This window comes from Balaenoptera ricei, chromosome 14, assembly GCF_028023285.1.
Source record: "Balaenoptera ricei isolate mBalRic1 chromosome 14, mBalRic1.hap2, whole genome shotgun sequence".
Taxonomy (NCBI): domain Eukaryota; kingdom Metazoa; phylum Chordata; class Mammalia; order Artiodactyla; family Balaenopteridae; genus Balaenoptera; species Balaenoptera ricei.
The window spans coordinates 44,576,047-44,594,392 of record NC_082652.1 but is presented as its reverse complement, the minus strand read 5'-3'; the positions used below and the strand labels follow the sequence as shown (position 1 = coordinate 44,594,392).

Genomic DNA, 18,346 nt, shown 5'->3' with positions numbered 1-18,346 from the left:
ATATGGTCCTAAGGTCTGATAGGTTCAGCTCCTGAGAAGTCCACACTCTAAACTGCATCTCTGATGAGGCACTCCGATTTTTGTCTATCAAGCGCTTGTACTGCAGTGCTATCTTCTAGCTCAGAGTTCAAGGTCAGCATGGTTGTCAGGTTCCTGGACCAGCATCAACACCGCTGTTTGACTATTCTCTTTGTTTAAAAGAAATGAAAATCAGAAAAAAATAAAAGTACTGATACCAGAGATATTTAAGGACCCATACTAGTAACAGAATTGAAATAAAGATGGACACGAAGTGGGTCACAGGGGGCAGTGTGACCCCTGCACCTAAGGTGGTCTAGGTTGTATTATGAAGGCAAGAAAGAGTTAACCCGTTCAAAATGCCGTGCTCTCCCTCCAGGACAGTGCGTGACAAAACAAAAATATCAAAGTCCAAGGTTAAACTTCTGCACATTTCAAGCATATTTCCAGGGATATGAAATTCAAAGTGTTGTCAGTGGCATGACTTATGCAGAGAAAGATCTTTAAAGAGTGGCACTAGCTCTTGAATAATCTTCTTAACATAGCCTCCCACGTCATGGATGGAATCCTGTGAAATGTAGAGAATCTGGCAAATGTATGGTGATAAATTGGATTTAAACATTTAAAAAAATTTAGTCATGCAGAATTGGTCTTGAAGGGTTCCATTATTCTATTACCATGTACCCCACTAACTGCTTTAAAAGTGTCTTAACTAATTGTTTATATTTGCTTATATTGTTTCGAAGAGATACAGGCATAATAAAAGCATCATCAGAGCTGCCCCCCCCACCGCTACCCACCCACACCCACACATCACCTGTTATGAAAGGAATTTCACTTGTTTTCTTTTGTACATGTTTGTGAATGAAGTTTTATTCTTTGTCACCTTGGTTTCTTTTTTTTATTTATTTTTTTATACAGCAGGTTCTTATTAGTTATCTATTTCATACATATTAGTGTATACATGTCAATCCCAATCTCCCAATTCATCACACCACCACCCCACCCCCCTGCCACTTTCCCCCCTTGGTGTCCATACGTCTGTTCTCTACATCTGTGTCTCTATTTCTGCCCTGCAAACCAGTTCATCTGTACCATTTTTCTAGATTCCACATATATGTGTTAATATATGATATTTGTTTTTCTCTTTCTGACTTATTTCACTCTGTATGACAGTCTCTAGATCCATCCACGTCTCTACAACTGACCCAATTTCGTTCCTTTTTATGGCTGAGTAATATTCCATTGTATATATGTACCACATCTCTATCCATTCGTCTGTCGATGGGCATTTAGGTTGCTTCCATGACCTGGCTATTGTAAATAGTGCTGCAGTGAACATTAGGGGTGCATGTCTTTTTGAATTATGGTGTTCTCTGGGTATATGCCCAGTAGTGGGCTTGCTGGGTCATATGGTAGTTCTGTTTTTAGTTTTTTAAGGAACGTCCATACTGTTCTTCATAGTGGCTGTATCTATTTACATACCCACCAACAGTGCATCACCTTGGTTTCTTTTCGGTATTCCTACTTCACAGAATTCTTTAAAAATATTTCTCGGGTATTTATGTAGCAAAGAGATAAAAGTCTTCACAAAAAAACCCCCAACAATATCATGACAATAGCTAACCCTTGTCTTACGGTGAATCGGGTGTTGTTGCTATGCTTCATAGCAATCCTAGGAGACCAGTATTACTCTTCTTCTCCTCCCCCTCCCCTTTCCCCCCTCCTTCTTCTTCTTCTCCATATTATTATTATTATGGAAGAGGTGGAGGCACAGATGAATTTATAAAGCTTGTCAAGGTCACATAGGTAGCCAGAGGGGAGCCAGGATTTAAACCTAAGCAGGTTTGCTTGGAGGCCCCAGTCTTAACTACTACACACATTCCTGCCTTTGTTTCCGTAAAGAATAAGGGGAACAGACATATAAAGCAAAAAGAGTTTTCCAGCTTTGTGAACTGCATTTGATCATCTACCTTCTCAGTACTTTAATTGTTAGTAGATTCTGACCATCGGAAAGGGAAAAAAGGAAGAGATCGATGTTTGGGAGGGGGGAAACCCCAGACATTCAATTGATTAAACTTAAAGAGTTTATGATAATCAGCAGAGCCTAGGTTTTAGGTAGGCTGTCTTCAGAGCCAGAAAGAAAAGAGAAAGGTTCCATTAGGTTTGGGCTGCTTTCAGATGTGAAACGTTGAGCCAGTCACCATGAATGATCTTGATCAGGAAGAAGAGGGGGAGGTGAGGGGGATGGAAAGGTCCACTCTGGCTTCGGTCGAATATTTAATAAGAGCTTGGATTCAGGAGTGACTTGGAGGAAATTGGAAAGCAGAGCCAGTGACCAAGGAAGACTATACAAAAGAATCACGGTAATAGGAACCTCAAAGTGTAGTGGACTCAGCTTGAAAGCTCGTGGTACTGAGACTACGGGAAAATTATAACGAGAATGAAAAGCGATGTCACTGTGGGTTCAGAACCGGAACAGATAGACCAATCCTAACAGGCCCGCAGAACTCCTCAGCTCCCATTATGCTTCTGTCCTTTTTAGACAAGGAGGTCGATCTTCAGCCTGGGAAGAGTAGAGCAAATACTTGTAAGAGGAAATTGAAACTCAAGATAGGTGAGCTGATTGTATGAGCACGCAGAGCCACACTAAATGAGCTGGGATCCTCTGGCCAGCGTGAATTTCATCCTGGTGGGCCAGGAGGACTTGCCCACTGCTTTCATTGAAGAATTGTGGAGAACAGAGGAATTACTAATGGACTGGGGATGGGTTAATGTCCCAATTAAAAGAAAAGCCAAATCCAGAAAATGTGGTGTTCAAACAAAAGGATAGAGGGCCCCATGCTGACCTGGGGCAGAATTCTCCAGCCAGTAATGAGGAAAGGTTGGCTTGCAATTTTCATCTTCAGATGTACACAGTAACTAGGAGACAACATGGAATTGTTCAGAACAGAAAAAAAATAATTGTTTCTTTATTCCCTTTTGTTGCAAAGTTATTCAACTTGGAGACTAGGGCGGAAAGGCAGGCATGCCCATATCTGGAGTTGAGAAAGGTTTGGGGGGATGGAGGTATTGGGTTGGATGTGTGGCTGGCCAGTGCTGCACGGGCACTTGTTAAACACACCGATTTATCCACCACAGCTCTTAAGATTCTGTGTTAGTGAGTCTTGGGTTGGGACCCAGGAATCAAGAGTTTTTGGTGAATGTCCCAGATTACTTGCTGTGCTGAGTAAGTTGGGAATGACTGGGCTTTAGGACAGATGTACGAGGTAGAATCATGTTGTCATCATAGTATCAATACTGACATTACTCAGGGCTAATACACTGAATAACCATGTGCCAGACGCTACTCTAAGTGCTTTACACATGTGATCTCGTTTTATCCTCACACCCGCCTTGTGCGTGGGTGCTGTCTCAATATACATATTGTACACATGGGGGAACTGGGGCTTCTGAGGTCTCACAGATAGTAAGGGGTGGGCAAGATAGTAAGTGATGGGCAGGATTCAAACTCAGGCAGTCTGGCATGTTGGAAGTCTGGGCTGTCCCTCTTAAGAGCCTGGTTTACGGCTCTGGGTCAGTGGGAAGGGCCGTGTCTGGGCATGTGTCATGCCCTGTCTTTAGCATCTAAGTAGCCTCATTATGAAGACATTGGGGTGATCCAGACAGCCGGGAGGAATGACTAAATCTGGATGGAATTATTAATTTATCGAGATCAAGTCTTGGAGGGTTCAGTGTAATTGCTACCCCTCAGGGCCCCACGTCAGAGCAAAGCTACTGGAAGCCACGACTTAACAGTTGCCTGGTAAAAAAGACCTAGGTTGTTTGGGTTGACTGCACGCTCAATATAAATCAACAGGGCCTTTGTCTCTGCTGTACCTTTTGCCTGGGATGCCCTCTTCCACTTCCTCCTCTTTCTCCTGGCAAAATTTTAATCATCGTTAAAGGCAGAGCCTAAATGTCACTGCAGCTGTGGAGTCTTCCTTGATTTCTACAGGCAGATTTATCATCCCATTCTGCTGCTTTAGCACTTTGTTCCTGACGTTATAATTTTGCGATTATCTTTCTTAGTTTGTGCCACTCATGTCCACGGTCACTCAGCTGGAAACACGGAGGGGGAGGGCAAAACTCCCTCCCTCCCCTCCCTCCCTTCCACTCGAGTCCCTGCCGAGGCATCAATTTTAACTGTCTGCATATTGATACAATCGCCCCTTTCTCATTCCTGCAGCCCCTGCCTGATTCAAGTCTGTGCCCTGACTTGTCGCCAACCTGTCACTTGTTGCCCCCCAACAAAACACACACATTTCCCACGAAGCATCAGAGAATTCTCTATCAAACACAATCTGCCTGTGCTGAAAATGTGTGCCTGGTTCCCCACAGCCAACAGGATAACCCCAAGCCCCCAGCCATCTATGATCTAACCCTGTCTAACTCTCCAGCCTCAACTTTTGACTCCCTGCCTTGCTTCTTGGACTCCCGTGACACTGAACTCGTTGTAATTCCCCAGGCAGCGTGCTGTTTCTTGCTGCCTTGTTCTGGCTCAAGCAGTGACCGCCTGGGATGGCTTCCCTGCCCCCCACTGCCTTGCTCCTCCTGGGCTCGGCTTGGGGAGGCCCCCAGATCCCTGCCCTGGGCTCTCCCCATGCCCTCTGCATCCCTCTACCTCTCATTGCCACTTTCTATTGCAGTTATCTCTATTTTGCTCTCACTTGAAGGCTTGAACTTCCTAAGTGCAGGGCTGTGTTTGCTTCAGTTTCTCCGTGGCAAGTGGACACTTAGTACATGTTTCTGCAAAGAATTGTAATTATTTGTCCTACTTGGCAAGATTAGAGGATTAGAATCTTGCCTCTTCCTCTTCCTGGAGGTGAGGTCTTGGGTATTCACCCCTGAGGGAGAATCTGTTTGCTTATTTGTAAAATTCAGATAATTACAGTCCCCTCGGGGGCTATTGTGAGACTTCAGCGAGACGGCGGTGTTTTATAAAACGTAGCATCCTGTTCCAGGGATCCACAAACTTCAGTCCTGCTGCCTGAATTTGTATGGCCAAGAATCTTTTTCACATTTTTAAATGCTTTTTTAAAAATCGTAAGAATAATAAATAATCTTTTTTTTTTTTTAAATCTTATTTATTTATTTGTTTATTTTGGCTGTGTTGGATCTTCGTTTCTGTGCGAGGGCTTTCTCTAGTTGCGGCGAGCGGGGGCCACTCTTCATCGCGGTGCGCGGGCCTCTCACTATCGCGGCCTCTCTTGTTGCGGAGCACAGGCTCCAGACATGCAGGCTCAGTAGTTGTGGCTCACGGGCCCAGTTGCTCCGCGGCATGTGGGATCTTCCCAGACCAGGGCTCGAACCCGTGTCCCCTGCATTGGCAGGCAGATTCTCAACCACTGCGCCACCAGGGAAGCCCAATAATAACGTTTGACCTTTGAAAATTATATGAAATTTCAATTTTGATGTCCATGAATGAAGTTTTATTTGAATGACCAGAGCCATGTTTATTCATCTACTGATTGCCCACTTTTGCACTTCGGCAGCAGAGCCAAGTAGGTTCAGTGGAGACCCTGTGACCTGAAAAGCCTCAAATATTCACTCTCTGGCCCTTTACAGAACCCGGGTGCTGAGCCCTACGTTATTCAAGTTAGGAAAATGCATGCGATTCACTGCCCCCTCCTTGTACACGGAACTTTTTGAGGGGAGGTTTCCTCTCTTTGAACTTCTGGAACCTCCTCCTGGTCCCCGCAGTGATGAGTTAGTGTCGGGGGGAAGCCACAGGGGCTGGCTTTGGGCTTTCGGAAAAGGAGAACGTTCCAGTAAGAGTTTCGTAGGCTGTTGGGATAGATAGTGAGCTCCGCACTGCTGGGGGTGTTAAGGGTAGTGGTCACTAGTTTTCTGGGTCGCTGTGGAGCAGGGTGTCACGCCATTGGCCCTATTGATATCTGGGGCTGGATAATTCTCTGTGGGTAGGGGCTGTCCTGGGCATCGTGTAACGGTTCGCTGCATCCCTGGCCTCTGGCCACTAAAAGCCAGTGGCATCCCCTCTTCCAGTTTCAATGACAAATGTGTCCAGATGTTGCCAGATGTCCCCTGAGGGGGCAGTACCACCCCGGGTTGAGAATGAATGTTGGAGAGCGTTGAAGCATTATGGGTGAGACTACAACACTTCCAATGTCCAAAAAAGCTGTTGGCACTAGAGGCTTCATGAGTTGGAGTTGGCTTCCCTGGATGGGTTGTGTCACCAGCTCCGGGGTCTCGCATGATCCCAGACTTAGTCCCAGCCCCTGTTTTGTAAGGTTGCTGTGAGCATTAGATGAGATATCCACGCATCTACAAAAGACCTGTTTGGAGATTGTATTCATTTCAGTGCTTTCCTGTCTGCTTTAGGAACATGTTAATTTTGTTATTCCTGGACTGAATATTAAGAGGGGAAATTAATAATAAATTAATAGGGAGAAATACATATTTGAATAATTTTATGGAGCCTGTTTTTTAAGAAAACACATTATGGAATAATAATAGCATGTTATTTTGTGGATCCATTTTGTCTTGGGGAAGAAGACTTCAGAAAAGTTTCAGTTGTTTAAAAATATGAAAATCTCATAAAGTAATACAGGACGCCCATGGCTGTTTAATATTGTTAGTCAGCATGTGTTAGAGATGTGCTTTACAAACACGGTTTCAGGAATTCTCATAGCCACCCTATGCGGGTAGTAGATACTCTTTTCCTTGATAAGGAGAAGGGGGACAGAAGTTCCTTTTTCTGAGATAAGGCGGAGACAGAAGCTCAGAGATGAACATTCACGGTGTTACGGATGGACTGGATGTGGCCTTGAAATCCCATTCCTGTGGGTTCGGATGGGGAGGACATTGCTGCTTATTCCTCTCCCTTAGGGCAGGTCCACGAGAAAACAAGACACTAGGAGTGGAGTTAAAGAAGAGATGACAGTCTTCCTCTAGTCTGTAGATTTCATTGCCCTCTGAGAGTTCACCTAGAAAACCACACACTGCCCTAACCCTACCACCCACAGGATGGAATGTGACCCTTGTTTGTCTCTGGCCTGCTGCCCCCTCCGAGCTCTGTTCCCATCTACCTCTTGGGGTTGGATCCCCACCATGGCTCCCCTCTGTAGCGGGAAGGCTGGAGGTAAAAAGGCCCCTTGACCCCTAACCTGTCACTGGGACACAGATTTAGAACACATCGGTCCAACTTATATGGCGAACTTGGGACTTCCCTTTGTTTGTTTTAGTTAGCTAAAAGCTAACTAGCAGCGCTTGCTCTGTGCCAGGGCCAGTATAAACGTCTGGATGTTTGCAGCTGGCAAGTAGCAAAATATCACCCTGTGTCCCAAACTCGATGGCTGTTGGAGGCCCAAGTTCTTACTTCTCAGAGAGTCCTAGCGATTTTCTCTTTCTCATTTTGAAATATGTAGAGCAGGCAGGGTATACAGGGAATGGTATACTTTGCACCCACATGTCTGTGCCCACCTTCACATTTTACCCTGTTTGCTTTAGATTCTTTTAGAAAGAAATGAATTATGACAAATAAAATCAAAGCTACCTGTAGGATTCTTCCTGATGCTTTTCCTGACTCACCTTCCCCTGGGGTAGCGACTCTCCTAAATTTGGTGCTTATCGCTACTTTGTATATTTTTATATTCTTACTACATATGTATGTCGTACATTAGCCTTTGAATTCATACCTTATATATAAGAACAGTCATCAATCATGCTTTGGATTTTTGGTTTTTGTTTGCACGATTTAGACTGCAGTGCACCTTGTTGCCAATCTGAATGTGGAATGTCGTATGAATAGATTTCTGAACTTACTAAAGATAATAGTCATTCCTAGGTTGATTTATAATTAAATTTCTCTTTCAGCCTTACATGAAAGTTAAAGAAACTGAGTATTTGTTTGTTTTGAGATGGAACCCTGTGGATAGATGTAGCTCCAATTCTTCCACTTTAATGCTTTTTTTTTTGACTAAGTGAACATTTATTGGTCCATTTCTCCTATTGATGGGCGTTTAGGTAGTTTCTAGGTCCTGCAGTTACAACCGTGCTGCAGTGAACATTGCTGCACCTGTTGACTGGGGCGCCCATGGGAGAGTTTCCCAGGGAATATACCTGCCATGTAGGATATATCTACTTTTACCTTTACTAGGATTTTCCGAATTGCACTCCAAGGTGACTGTACCAGCGTCCACTGATACCTATGTAAGGGGGTTGATGCTCTGTATCCTTGACTTGAGACAATCTTTTCTTGCCCATAACAGACTTAGTATTGTTTGCTAATTTGATGGGTCTGACCTAATATCTCACTGTTGCTCCAAATACGTTTTTGAGATTAGATACTGTGTGAGATTTAACAAAGTCCAAATGTCCTTTTCTCTTGATTTTCTCGGATCTGAAAAGAATCCTTTAAACACGAGATTAGTCTGGATTCTTGCAACCTCAGTATCTGCAATACTTCCCATGCATCATCCAGGAAGTCCTTCAATTGTGAAGCTGTGCTGTATGGCGTCATTCAGACAGCTGTTTTGAGGTCTCCCTATTTCCGGGGCCTCCCTTTCTCCTTCGTCCCAATTTCTGGTTCTCCTCCCCGGGGCAGGCTGCTCCTAAGGCTGGCCCTGGAGCTTCTGAAATGCCTACTTCAGGCAGCTTCTGTCCACTCTCTTCCTCCTGTACTTGGATCCCCATCAGGGCCGGGTAAAGATTTTTATAACTAACGTCAATGCTGCATGAGTTCTACTGAGGCTTACTCATCCTGTGATGATGTCAGTAGGAAGTAGGGAAATTAACTCGGGGTGGGGACGGTGGCGACAGGTGGATAGCACTTGGTATGACGGAGATTTCAGCCCACTGGGTAGTTAGCTGTGTATGTGATGAGCCAGAAGAACACGGCGAGAGATAGTGACTTTCTCATTTTTAAGTATAAAAAGGAAACACAATTATATTAATTTTTATTTACATTTTTAGTGTGTTCTTGCCCTTGATCAAATTAGAGAAAGATACACTTTTTTTTTAATTGAAGTATAGTTGACTTACAATGTTGTGTTAGTTTCAGGTGTACAGCAAAGTGATCAGTTTTATATATATATTCTTTTTCAGATTTTTTTCCATTATAGGTTATTAGAAGATATTGAATATAGTTCCCTGTGCCATACAGTAGGTCCTTGTTTTTTATCTATTTTATATATAGTAGTGTGTATCTGTTAATCCCAAACTCCTAATTTATCCTTCCCCTGCCTTTCCCCTTTGGTAACCATAAGTTTGTTTTCTATCTGTGTCTGTGAGTCTAGAGAAGTATATACTTTCGATGGGCTGATTTTACTTGGTATAAGACACTCTATATCCTGCAGTAAGTATATTGCAATTTTGTTTTTTAATTCAAGGGTATATTGAAACAAACTTCACAGAGAATTAGACGAGAATATAAAAATCAATATATTCAAACGTGTACATGTTTCTTGCGAAGTTAAGTTAGTGCCGGTGATTTGTGGAGCCTCAGAACTCTCGGGCTGTCCCCCCACCCCCTGCTTCACTTGAGAGTTTTTCATTCACAATGACCATTTTAATGGAAATGTTCAGTCCTTAGAAGAACCTGGAATGTGCATTATTTAGATTTTACTGGACAAGTGGGATTTGTTTCTTCTACCCCAGTTATCAAAAAGATTAACCCTTTGACCTCTACACTCTAATCGCAACCACTCTGAAAACAAAGGGGTTATTTGTACAAAATAGTGGGAAAAGCAAGGCTTTATGCCAAGTGGGACGTTTCTCGGTTGAAGGAGGTGGCAGTCACGGCACACATTTTTTTCCTTGTGTTGCAGGCGTCTGTGGAGGCTTCTGGTGAGATCGCGTTATGCAAGACTGGATTTCCTGAAGATGTTTACAGCGCAGTTTTGTCCCAGGACGTGCTCGAAGGACAGCCTCTTCTCAATGGTAGGATCTCAGAAGATACATTTGTACCCACAGCGTCTGTGCTCTTGAAATGCTGTTCCACGCTGCAGTTAAAAAAAGTCTCTAAATGATCTCTACTGTACAATAAGTATGAATTTTTCACTGTCCCTGTAATGAAACTGTAGGGACTTTCTTTTAGGATTACAGAAGAGCTCACGAATCTCTTATGTACATACCTGGAAGGCTCCCAATCTCTTGAAAACATCAGAGACCTTTCATTTTTCATTTACAGTGGAAACCATCGCACAATTAATTTTTACAATTTTCTGCCTACATTTTACTTATGTTGCAAAATCATATTTACCAAATATCTGATTCTCCTGCTTTTAAAAATTATTTACAGCTGTCATCTACTTAGTATTTTGAATCAAAGAAGTGGCTATAATATTATCTCTGCTGAGACATGTCAAACTTTAATATTTAGCAAAATTATAATGAACAGATTTAGCAGGTAAAGCCTCAAGACAGGAGCATGAAATCCATATTTTTATTATGCCATTGTTTATAGAAATTACTAGATAGCTGCTTTAGTCGTAACATATGTGAATTTCCAGTATAGACTCATCTCCTATCTAAATATGGATCAAGGTCATTATAGTTATCATGTGAAAACTCTTGCCAATAAGTCTAGATTAAATCTGAAATAAAACTTGAAATCAAAAGCAAAGTTCAAAGTCCCTTCTGTCACCTCTAATTGAAAGCAAATAAAATTTTGGGTAGTAATATTTTCATGGACTTATTTATCATTACACAAAATGTCATTGAAATAGGAAAGCAAGAAGAATTGATTAAGAAGTTGTATTTAGGTTCTAATTTCCCACAAATCGTGCATCTCTCTGAGCCTGTTTTAGACAGTCGCTTTTAGAAAATCTGAGCGACCTCAACTAATTAATTTACACAGGGCTCTACCACACAGCCTTCATTGAAGTGTCTCTGTAGCTCTGACAAACCTTAGTGGTACCATACTTAAGAATACCATAGACAGAGGACTTTGAAATGTAAATGGACCCTACTAAGCATCTGTGGTGCAGATTATCTTTTATTTTCATTTCTGTTCTGACTGTGATTTGCTTACACCTATGTGATCTTTCTGAAGTTGATTTATTATTTAAAGACATCCTCCCGTCCCTGCCTCATCACATGGTATTTTAATGAGTAGATGTTAAATCAGTCTGTCTCAATGCTGAATTGCTATCTCATCAAGTGGTTAATGGTTGATGCGATAGAGGTTTAATTCAAATCAAAGTGTAGATTTTTTTTTTTTACTTAATGCAAGTCTCAGAGTTCTGCACATTTGTCATTTTCTTTAAATCTGTAAATTATTATGTGGCATCCTAGGACCTATGTGACCTTAAATATTATTTGAATGCTGAAAAAATATATTGATATGATTCTAAAGAATAATTCAGGCAGAGCAAAAATGTCAGTGGAATTTGTTGCATTTTTGCATTTTATTTTTGACATACATTTTTAAATGGATAATTCCTTCTCCTACTTTCTCCTTCTAAAAGCTTGTTGAAATTTGCTGCTTATAAATGAACACATGGTCTGTCTCTAGAAGCCATTGATTTAAGATGAAATACATTGGCATGCCGAATAGTTTTGAAAATGAAAACCTGTTTTTTAGTTATTAGATAATGATGGTGACAGTAGAAACCGGACGCAGCTGATTGCCAGTGTCATTTTAGTGTAACCTAGAAACTTGGGACTTCGCTAGACTTGTAAATATAAAAGATTGAAAATGCTTCTGACTTTGTGCTCTAGCCATCTCTGAGGGGAGTGTATATGACAGTCTCTGGTAGAATTTCTGCGCTTTCCGTGTACCAAGTTATTACCATTTTTATCTTTTAGCCTTGTTGATAAAACTGTTCCTCTTGTGACACACCATTATTTTGTTTCTTTATCATTCACAGAATATGTTAAAGAGCACCAGCATCTCAATGTGTGAAACAGAAAGTTCATAGTATTGATTCGTAGAAAAAACTTTTCTTTTTGGAAGGAGGAGGGCTTTTGTGAAACATCAGCATTCCTTTTTACATGAGTGTTGTCACCGGTTATGTTTATTTGGGAGAATCGTTACTTAGAAGAATTCTAGTTATTTATTTATTTATTTTTCCCTTTTCTGTCTTTTTGGAGTTTTTAGTGAGATGATAATCCAAAGTTGGGTGTGTCCACTGAACCCAAATAAATACCATGCCATAATTATATTCACGAATTCTACGTTCTGCGCTAAGTCCATTCACCATGTATATTCTAAAGCTGAGAGGAATCTATTGCAAGGCCAACCAGAGTGATCACTTTTGCCATGGTTTTATGATTTACAGTCTTCAAGGAAAGAAGTAATTGTGCATAAGAAATATGCAACAGTTTTCCAAGGCATTTGCCTCATGGCAGGCTCTACCATATGAAGGTTGACATTCGAGTCTAAAAACCTGTTGAAGTCATGACTCCTAACTCTTGATGCTTCCTTTAATTTCCCACTGATGACATTTGGGGAAAGGAAGACAGTAGTCCAACCGTATGTATAGGATGGTTTCATAGTGTACGTTCCTGGTGCACTAGACTTTGTACAAAAGTTTAACATTTGGGTGTGTAAGTGCCATGAAAGCTGATCCTTTTTCAAACAGTGAAGTCACAATCTTTGTGAAGGTGCTTGAAAAACATCAAGCATTGGATAGAGAGAGACGGTGTTATAGTCATGTTAGAAAAGCGGGCTCTAGTCTAAAGAACGTCCTCTTCTCCCCATCTTCCCCTTCTGTTTTCTGCTGTTGTAATGAATTTCATAGAAAGACTGGACCCAATGAGCTAGTGCTATCCCTCCAATTTCTCTTACGGTTTTCATCAGTGAGTTTTTGGTAAAATCATAAAGAGGGCAAATGTATTTTGTGATAAACCTTCACATTTCACATTATATCATGTGGAATATTTCCACTCTTTTGAAAAGAGGTCAGTACTTCAAAAAAATGGTTATCTAGGCCTCTGTTCCATTTTGTTAGCAAAACCAGATTTTACTTAACTGTGCCTCTATTTTTGCACTTACAGGTGGTTTCCAGTTTTTCTCTTACATAGTGTGCTGCTGTGGAGATTCTTTTTTAGCAAACTCTGATTTTTCTTTAGGGATATTTTCTTTGGGGATTTGTGTTCAAAAGTAAAATTACTAGGCCAAAGGGAATGGAGAGTGTATTTTTTTTTTTTTTGCATTTTTGTAGAACTCTCCTTTTCAGGGCTGAAAGTATGTTAGTTCTTTTCTCCATCCTCATTACCATTGAATTTTACAATGTTTTTCATTTTCTTACTTCCCCTCAGGTGAAAAACATTCCTTTTTTTATCGTGTGGTATTCTCTGTTTGCCTTTTGTAAATCAGGATCAATTTTAATATGTTTAGGTCGTCATTTTTACCTTGCATTTTTCTATTCTGTTTTAAAAGCATTTCTTGCCAACCCCCTCATTTTACAGGTAAGCAGATTGGAGCTCAGAGGCATAATAGGCTTTTCCCATGACTGTACAGTTCTTTAGATTGTTAACTATAGGTCCGGAATTAGAACCCAGGTTTCTGATACCTAGTTTAGTGATGATGGTGATGATGATAAAAAGCTATTATGCAATAACACAGGGAAGAGTGAGAGCTAGCCTATCTGTCCGTGTGTCTCGTGACAAGTTTATCTTAGAGTTGGTCTTCTTTATTTCCCACTTAACACCATGGTTTGTGTGTTACTAGACGCATTTGGGAATTGGTGACTCTAAGGCAAACAAACCCCCCCCTATGATTAAAAAATATCTCTCAATGATTGTCGCTATGAGTATTTTGTGTATACCTGTTTACAAGCAGAAACTTTTAGGGCTTTAGAAAATAATATTTAGTCTTGAATATTTAACTTACACTCCACTGAACTAGAAAAAATCTCTTGTGGGAGCACATTACTTGAAATAAAATAACTGCAATCATAAATTTTCATTCTGTCACCAGCAGTGTATCTGACACTAGGAAATAACAACCATGCTGCGATATCAGCAGAGAGCATCTAAGCTGTTTTTAGGGTGGATGTGAAGAGTGATTTTCCTGTGTGTTTTGCATTGGTGGTCCGCATGCTTAGACATCTTGCTAAGTAAACTCCTCCAACTCTGGTCAACATAAATAGCAACCTGCAATTACCAAGAAGCTCTTCAGTAATGCATTCAGACTCACCAACTCTGGGCAGCCCATGATGATTATTTTCAACTAGATGGAATTTGATTTAGATTAGTTTACTTACTGATTGAGGCTCGTCTGCATTAACATGGTGAGAGGAAGCCATCATATGGTATCTTTAGATACCAGTACTGAAATTTTTTTATTATCTAGTAGGACTATACAACTGCACTACTTTTTTAGTAATAAAAGTGCTTGTGTATGTTACGCATTACTGAATTGGGAAGCCATCTATATTTTAAACAGTTCTGCTGTGTTCCAGGCTTGTATTAATATGTTAGGAAACCTTGGCTTTTGTTTAAATTAGTGTGTTTTTTTTTATATTTTGGTAAATCTTTTTTTTGTTGTTATTGAATGTGTAAATGTTTTAAGATATTTAAAAGGTAGGTTTCTAAACATCTTGTTTATACCGTTGGGCAGCCCTTTACACTTTACTGATTCCCAATTGATTGTGGGGAAAAGGTGTTAAGGACTGAGATTGTTCTCTTGGATATTGATGACAGGCTCTTAGGAATTACAAATGAAATAAAGATTCTCAGGGGTGGAGAACTTTTTTTTTAATACCTTGTGGCATTTATCTTTTAAAGAACTTTAAGGACGTAATAAGATCAACATAAGAACTAAGAAATTTCATCCTTGTTTTCATCGTAATCATTTAGACTTTATTTAAGACTTGGAATTTTTTATATCCCTTTCAATGTGATGTATTTTAGGTCCAGGTTTCTTAATGCAATGCTGCAAACCAAGATAAGCCAGTTTGGTTGGTCTCTCTCTCTTTTTTTTTTTTTTTTTAAAGTCCTTTTGCAGTTATTCATAGCCTTCAGTAATTTGGAGTAGCTGAGGTCTGCCGTCTCACAAACTAGCAGCCAGATCTGTGATAAAGAAAGTAAGTCACACCTCACCTGTGCAAACGTATCGGCAAGCAGGCACTGAACGGTTTAAAAATCTGTTCTCCTAAGATCAGGGAGGCCCTCTCGGTCTGTCCTTTTAGCCTGTCTAGTAAACATCTGGTGGAGAGTAGAAAATGAACACAATAAATAAGTAAAATTTACTTTATGCTAGATGCTATGGTGAAAAATAATGCAGAGAAGGGAAATAGGGAGAATGTGTGGTTTTGTTGTTTAAATAGGATGGTCGGGGAGGTGTCATTGCATAGGAGACATTTGAATAAGAATTGATGTTGCACATGGTCCAAGAGCTATAGATAACTGGGAGAGGAACATTTGAAATAACAGCAAACAGCAAGTGCAAAGGCCCTGAGGCAGGATTGTGTCTGAAATGTTGAAGGGGCAGCAAAGAGCCTCCATGTGACAAGACATGGAGAGCGGAAGGGGCAGAGTAGTAGGGGATGAAGTCAGATGAGGCTGGAGCAGTGGTGGGCCACGTTGTATGGGGTCCTGTAGACCACCGTGAGGACGTAGGCTTTGACTACAAGGAGGTAAAAAGCTATCACAAGGCTTTCAGCAGAGGAAAGGCATGATCTGACTGACAAAATAGTATTATTCTGGCTGTTGTGTTGAGAAAAACCCCAAAGGGGATATGAGGGGAAGAGGAGACAAAGTAGGAGGCTAGTGATAATCTAGGTGAGAGAAGACAGTGGCTTGAACCAAGGTAGTAGTTGTAGAGGTAAGAAAAGGAGGTGGACGCTGAATACTAAAAAAATAATTTATTGAAGTGAAATTTACATAACATAAAATTAACCATTTAAAAGTGAACCATTCAATGGAATTTAGTGCCTTTCAGTGTTTTGTAAGCACCGCCTCTATCTAGTTCCAAATAATTTTTACCACTTCTAAGTAAAACTCCTTATCCATTAAGCATTTTCTCCCAAATCCTCTTCAGTTCCACAGATCTTTTGTGTCTGGCTTCTTTCACTTTAGCATGTTTTGGAGGTTCATCCAGATTGTAGCATGTATCAGTACTTCATTCCATCTTACGACTGAATAGTATTCCATTGTACGTATGTATATGTGTATATAGTTTACAATTTGTTTACCCATCATTAATTGATGGACATTTGGGATCTTATCACCTTTTGGCTATTGTGAATAGCACTGGTTTGAACATGGGTATACATATACTTTTTTGAGTACCTTTTTTCAGTTCTTTTGGGTATATACCTGGGAATGGAATTAAGAGGTCGTATGGTAATTCTGTGTTTAACTTTTTGAGGAAGTGACAAACTGTTCTCCACAGCAGCTGAATCATTTTGCATTCCCACCAGCACTATGCAAGGGTTCCAGTTGTTCAGCATTCTCACAAAAACTTGTTATTTTCTGTTTATTTTGATAGTAACCATCCTAGTGAGTGTGAAGTGGTACCTCTTTGTGGTTGTGATTTGCATTTCCCGAACGACTAATAATGTTGAGAATCTTCTCATGTATATCATTGGTATATCTTCTTTAAAGAAAGGTCCTTTGCCCATTTTTTAATTGTTTGGTTTTCATTTTTGAGTTGTAAAAGTTTTTATGTATTCTGGATACTAGACCCTTATCAGACAGATGATTTTTAAGTATTTCTCCCATTCTCTAGGCTGTCTTTTCATTTTCTTGATAATGTTCTTTTATGCAAAAAGTTTCTAACTTTGACGAGGTACAACTTACCTGTTTTTCCTCTTATTGCTCTTGCTTTTGGTGTCACATCTAAAGAATCCATTGTAAAATCCAAGGTCATAAAGATTTATTCCTGTGTGTTCTTCTAAGATTTTTATGATTTTAGCTCTTCTATTTAGATCACTGACCCATTTTGAGTTATTTTTTGTATGTAGTGTGAGATAGATGTCCAACTTTGTTCTCGGAATATGTTTTGGCAGTAGAGCTGACAGGATTTGATGGATTGGTTGTGAGAAAAGAGGGGTCAAGGATGACTCCGTGATATTTGGTCTGAACCCTGGGTAGGACGTTAGTCACTGTGATGGGAACGATCGAGAACTTGGTTTGAGTGTGTGGAGATGAATATCAAAGATAGGTAAGAAGACATTTAGTTGTGGGTTTGACGTTTAGTGGAGTGGGCTGGGCTCTAGAGTGGGGAATCCTAAGTGTATGAAGGAAAGCCATGACCCAGGGTGAAATCATAAGAGGATTTTCACTAAGTGTGAGGAGGAGAAAACCAAAGAGAGAAAGAAATGGTTTCGTATGGTGCCTTTGAACACTCCAGGGTTAGGAAGTCAGGATTAAGAGGTGGTGTGGAGATAAACAACAAGGTCCTACTGTATAGCACAGGGAACTGTAGTCAATATCCTATGATAAACCATAATGGAAAAGAATATGAAAAAGAATGTATATAGAGAGATATATATATGTATAACTGAATTACTTTGCTGTACAGTAGAAATTAACACAACAGCAGGTTCACACTAGCTATCTGTTTTACACATGGTAGTATATTTATGTCAAACCTAATCTTCCAATTCATCCCACCCTCCCCTCGTCCCCTGTGTCCACCCGTCCGTTCTCTATGTCTGCGTTTCTATTCCTGCCCTGAAGATAGGTTCATCTTGCTCTTTGATGACCTAGATGGGTGGGATGGGGTGGGGAGGGAGGTCCAAGAGGGAGAGGACATAAGTATACATACAGCTGGTTGACTTCATTGTACAGCAGAAACTAACACAACATTGTAAAGCAATTATACTCCAATAAAAAAAAATTAAAAAATAAGTTTACATTGTAAATCAACTCTACTTCAATAAAATAAAATTTTTAAAAACCCCAAAAGATTGGTTTTATGCCTTTATCAACATGATAATGGGCATTTCCTCTAAAATTTAGATAGTTTTTGACTAGGGTCTCAAATATTTGGGATATATGGCTGTTAAAATTTTATGCAGGAGCTTTTTCATCCCTTTACAGTTATGATTTCTTATTTTAAAGATATGACTCAAAAGGAAAAAAAGAGGAGGAATGGAGACCGAGAAAGAGTGACCAGAGAGTTAGGGGAAAAATCAGTAGGATATGGTGTCTTCAAAGGCAAATGAAGGAGTGTTTCACAGGGAGGGAGTGACCATCTGTGCCAAATGCTACTGACGGGTCAGCTCAGATGAGGACTGAGAATTCACCATGGATTTCGCAGCATGGTGGTAGCTGGACGTCTTTGACTCAGGTGTATTCCACAGTCAGGTGGAGGAAGGAAGCTGGCTACAGACTGAGTGTTCCTTTAGAAGGAAGGAGAGAAATTGGGTGGAGG

At 40.5% G+C, this 18,346-nt stretch overlaps 1 protein-coding gene across 1 annotated transcript in view; it reads left to right on the top strand.

Moving 5' to 3' along the window:
- CDH2 (cadherin 2) overlaps window positions 1–18,346 on the top strand; it is a 214,408-nt gene that overhangs the window by 19,928 nt on the left and 176,134 nt on the right. The window contains exon 2 of the mRNA XM_059894434.1: window positions 9,846–9,957. Coding sequence (XP_059750417.1) covers window positions 9,846–9,957 — 112 coding nt within the window. The remainder of the gene's footprint in view (window positions 1–9,845; window positions 9,958–18,346) is intronic.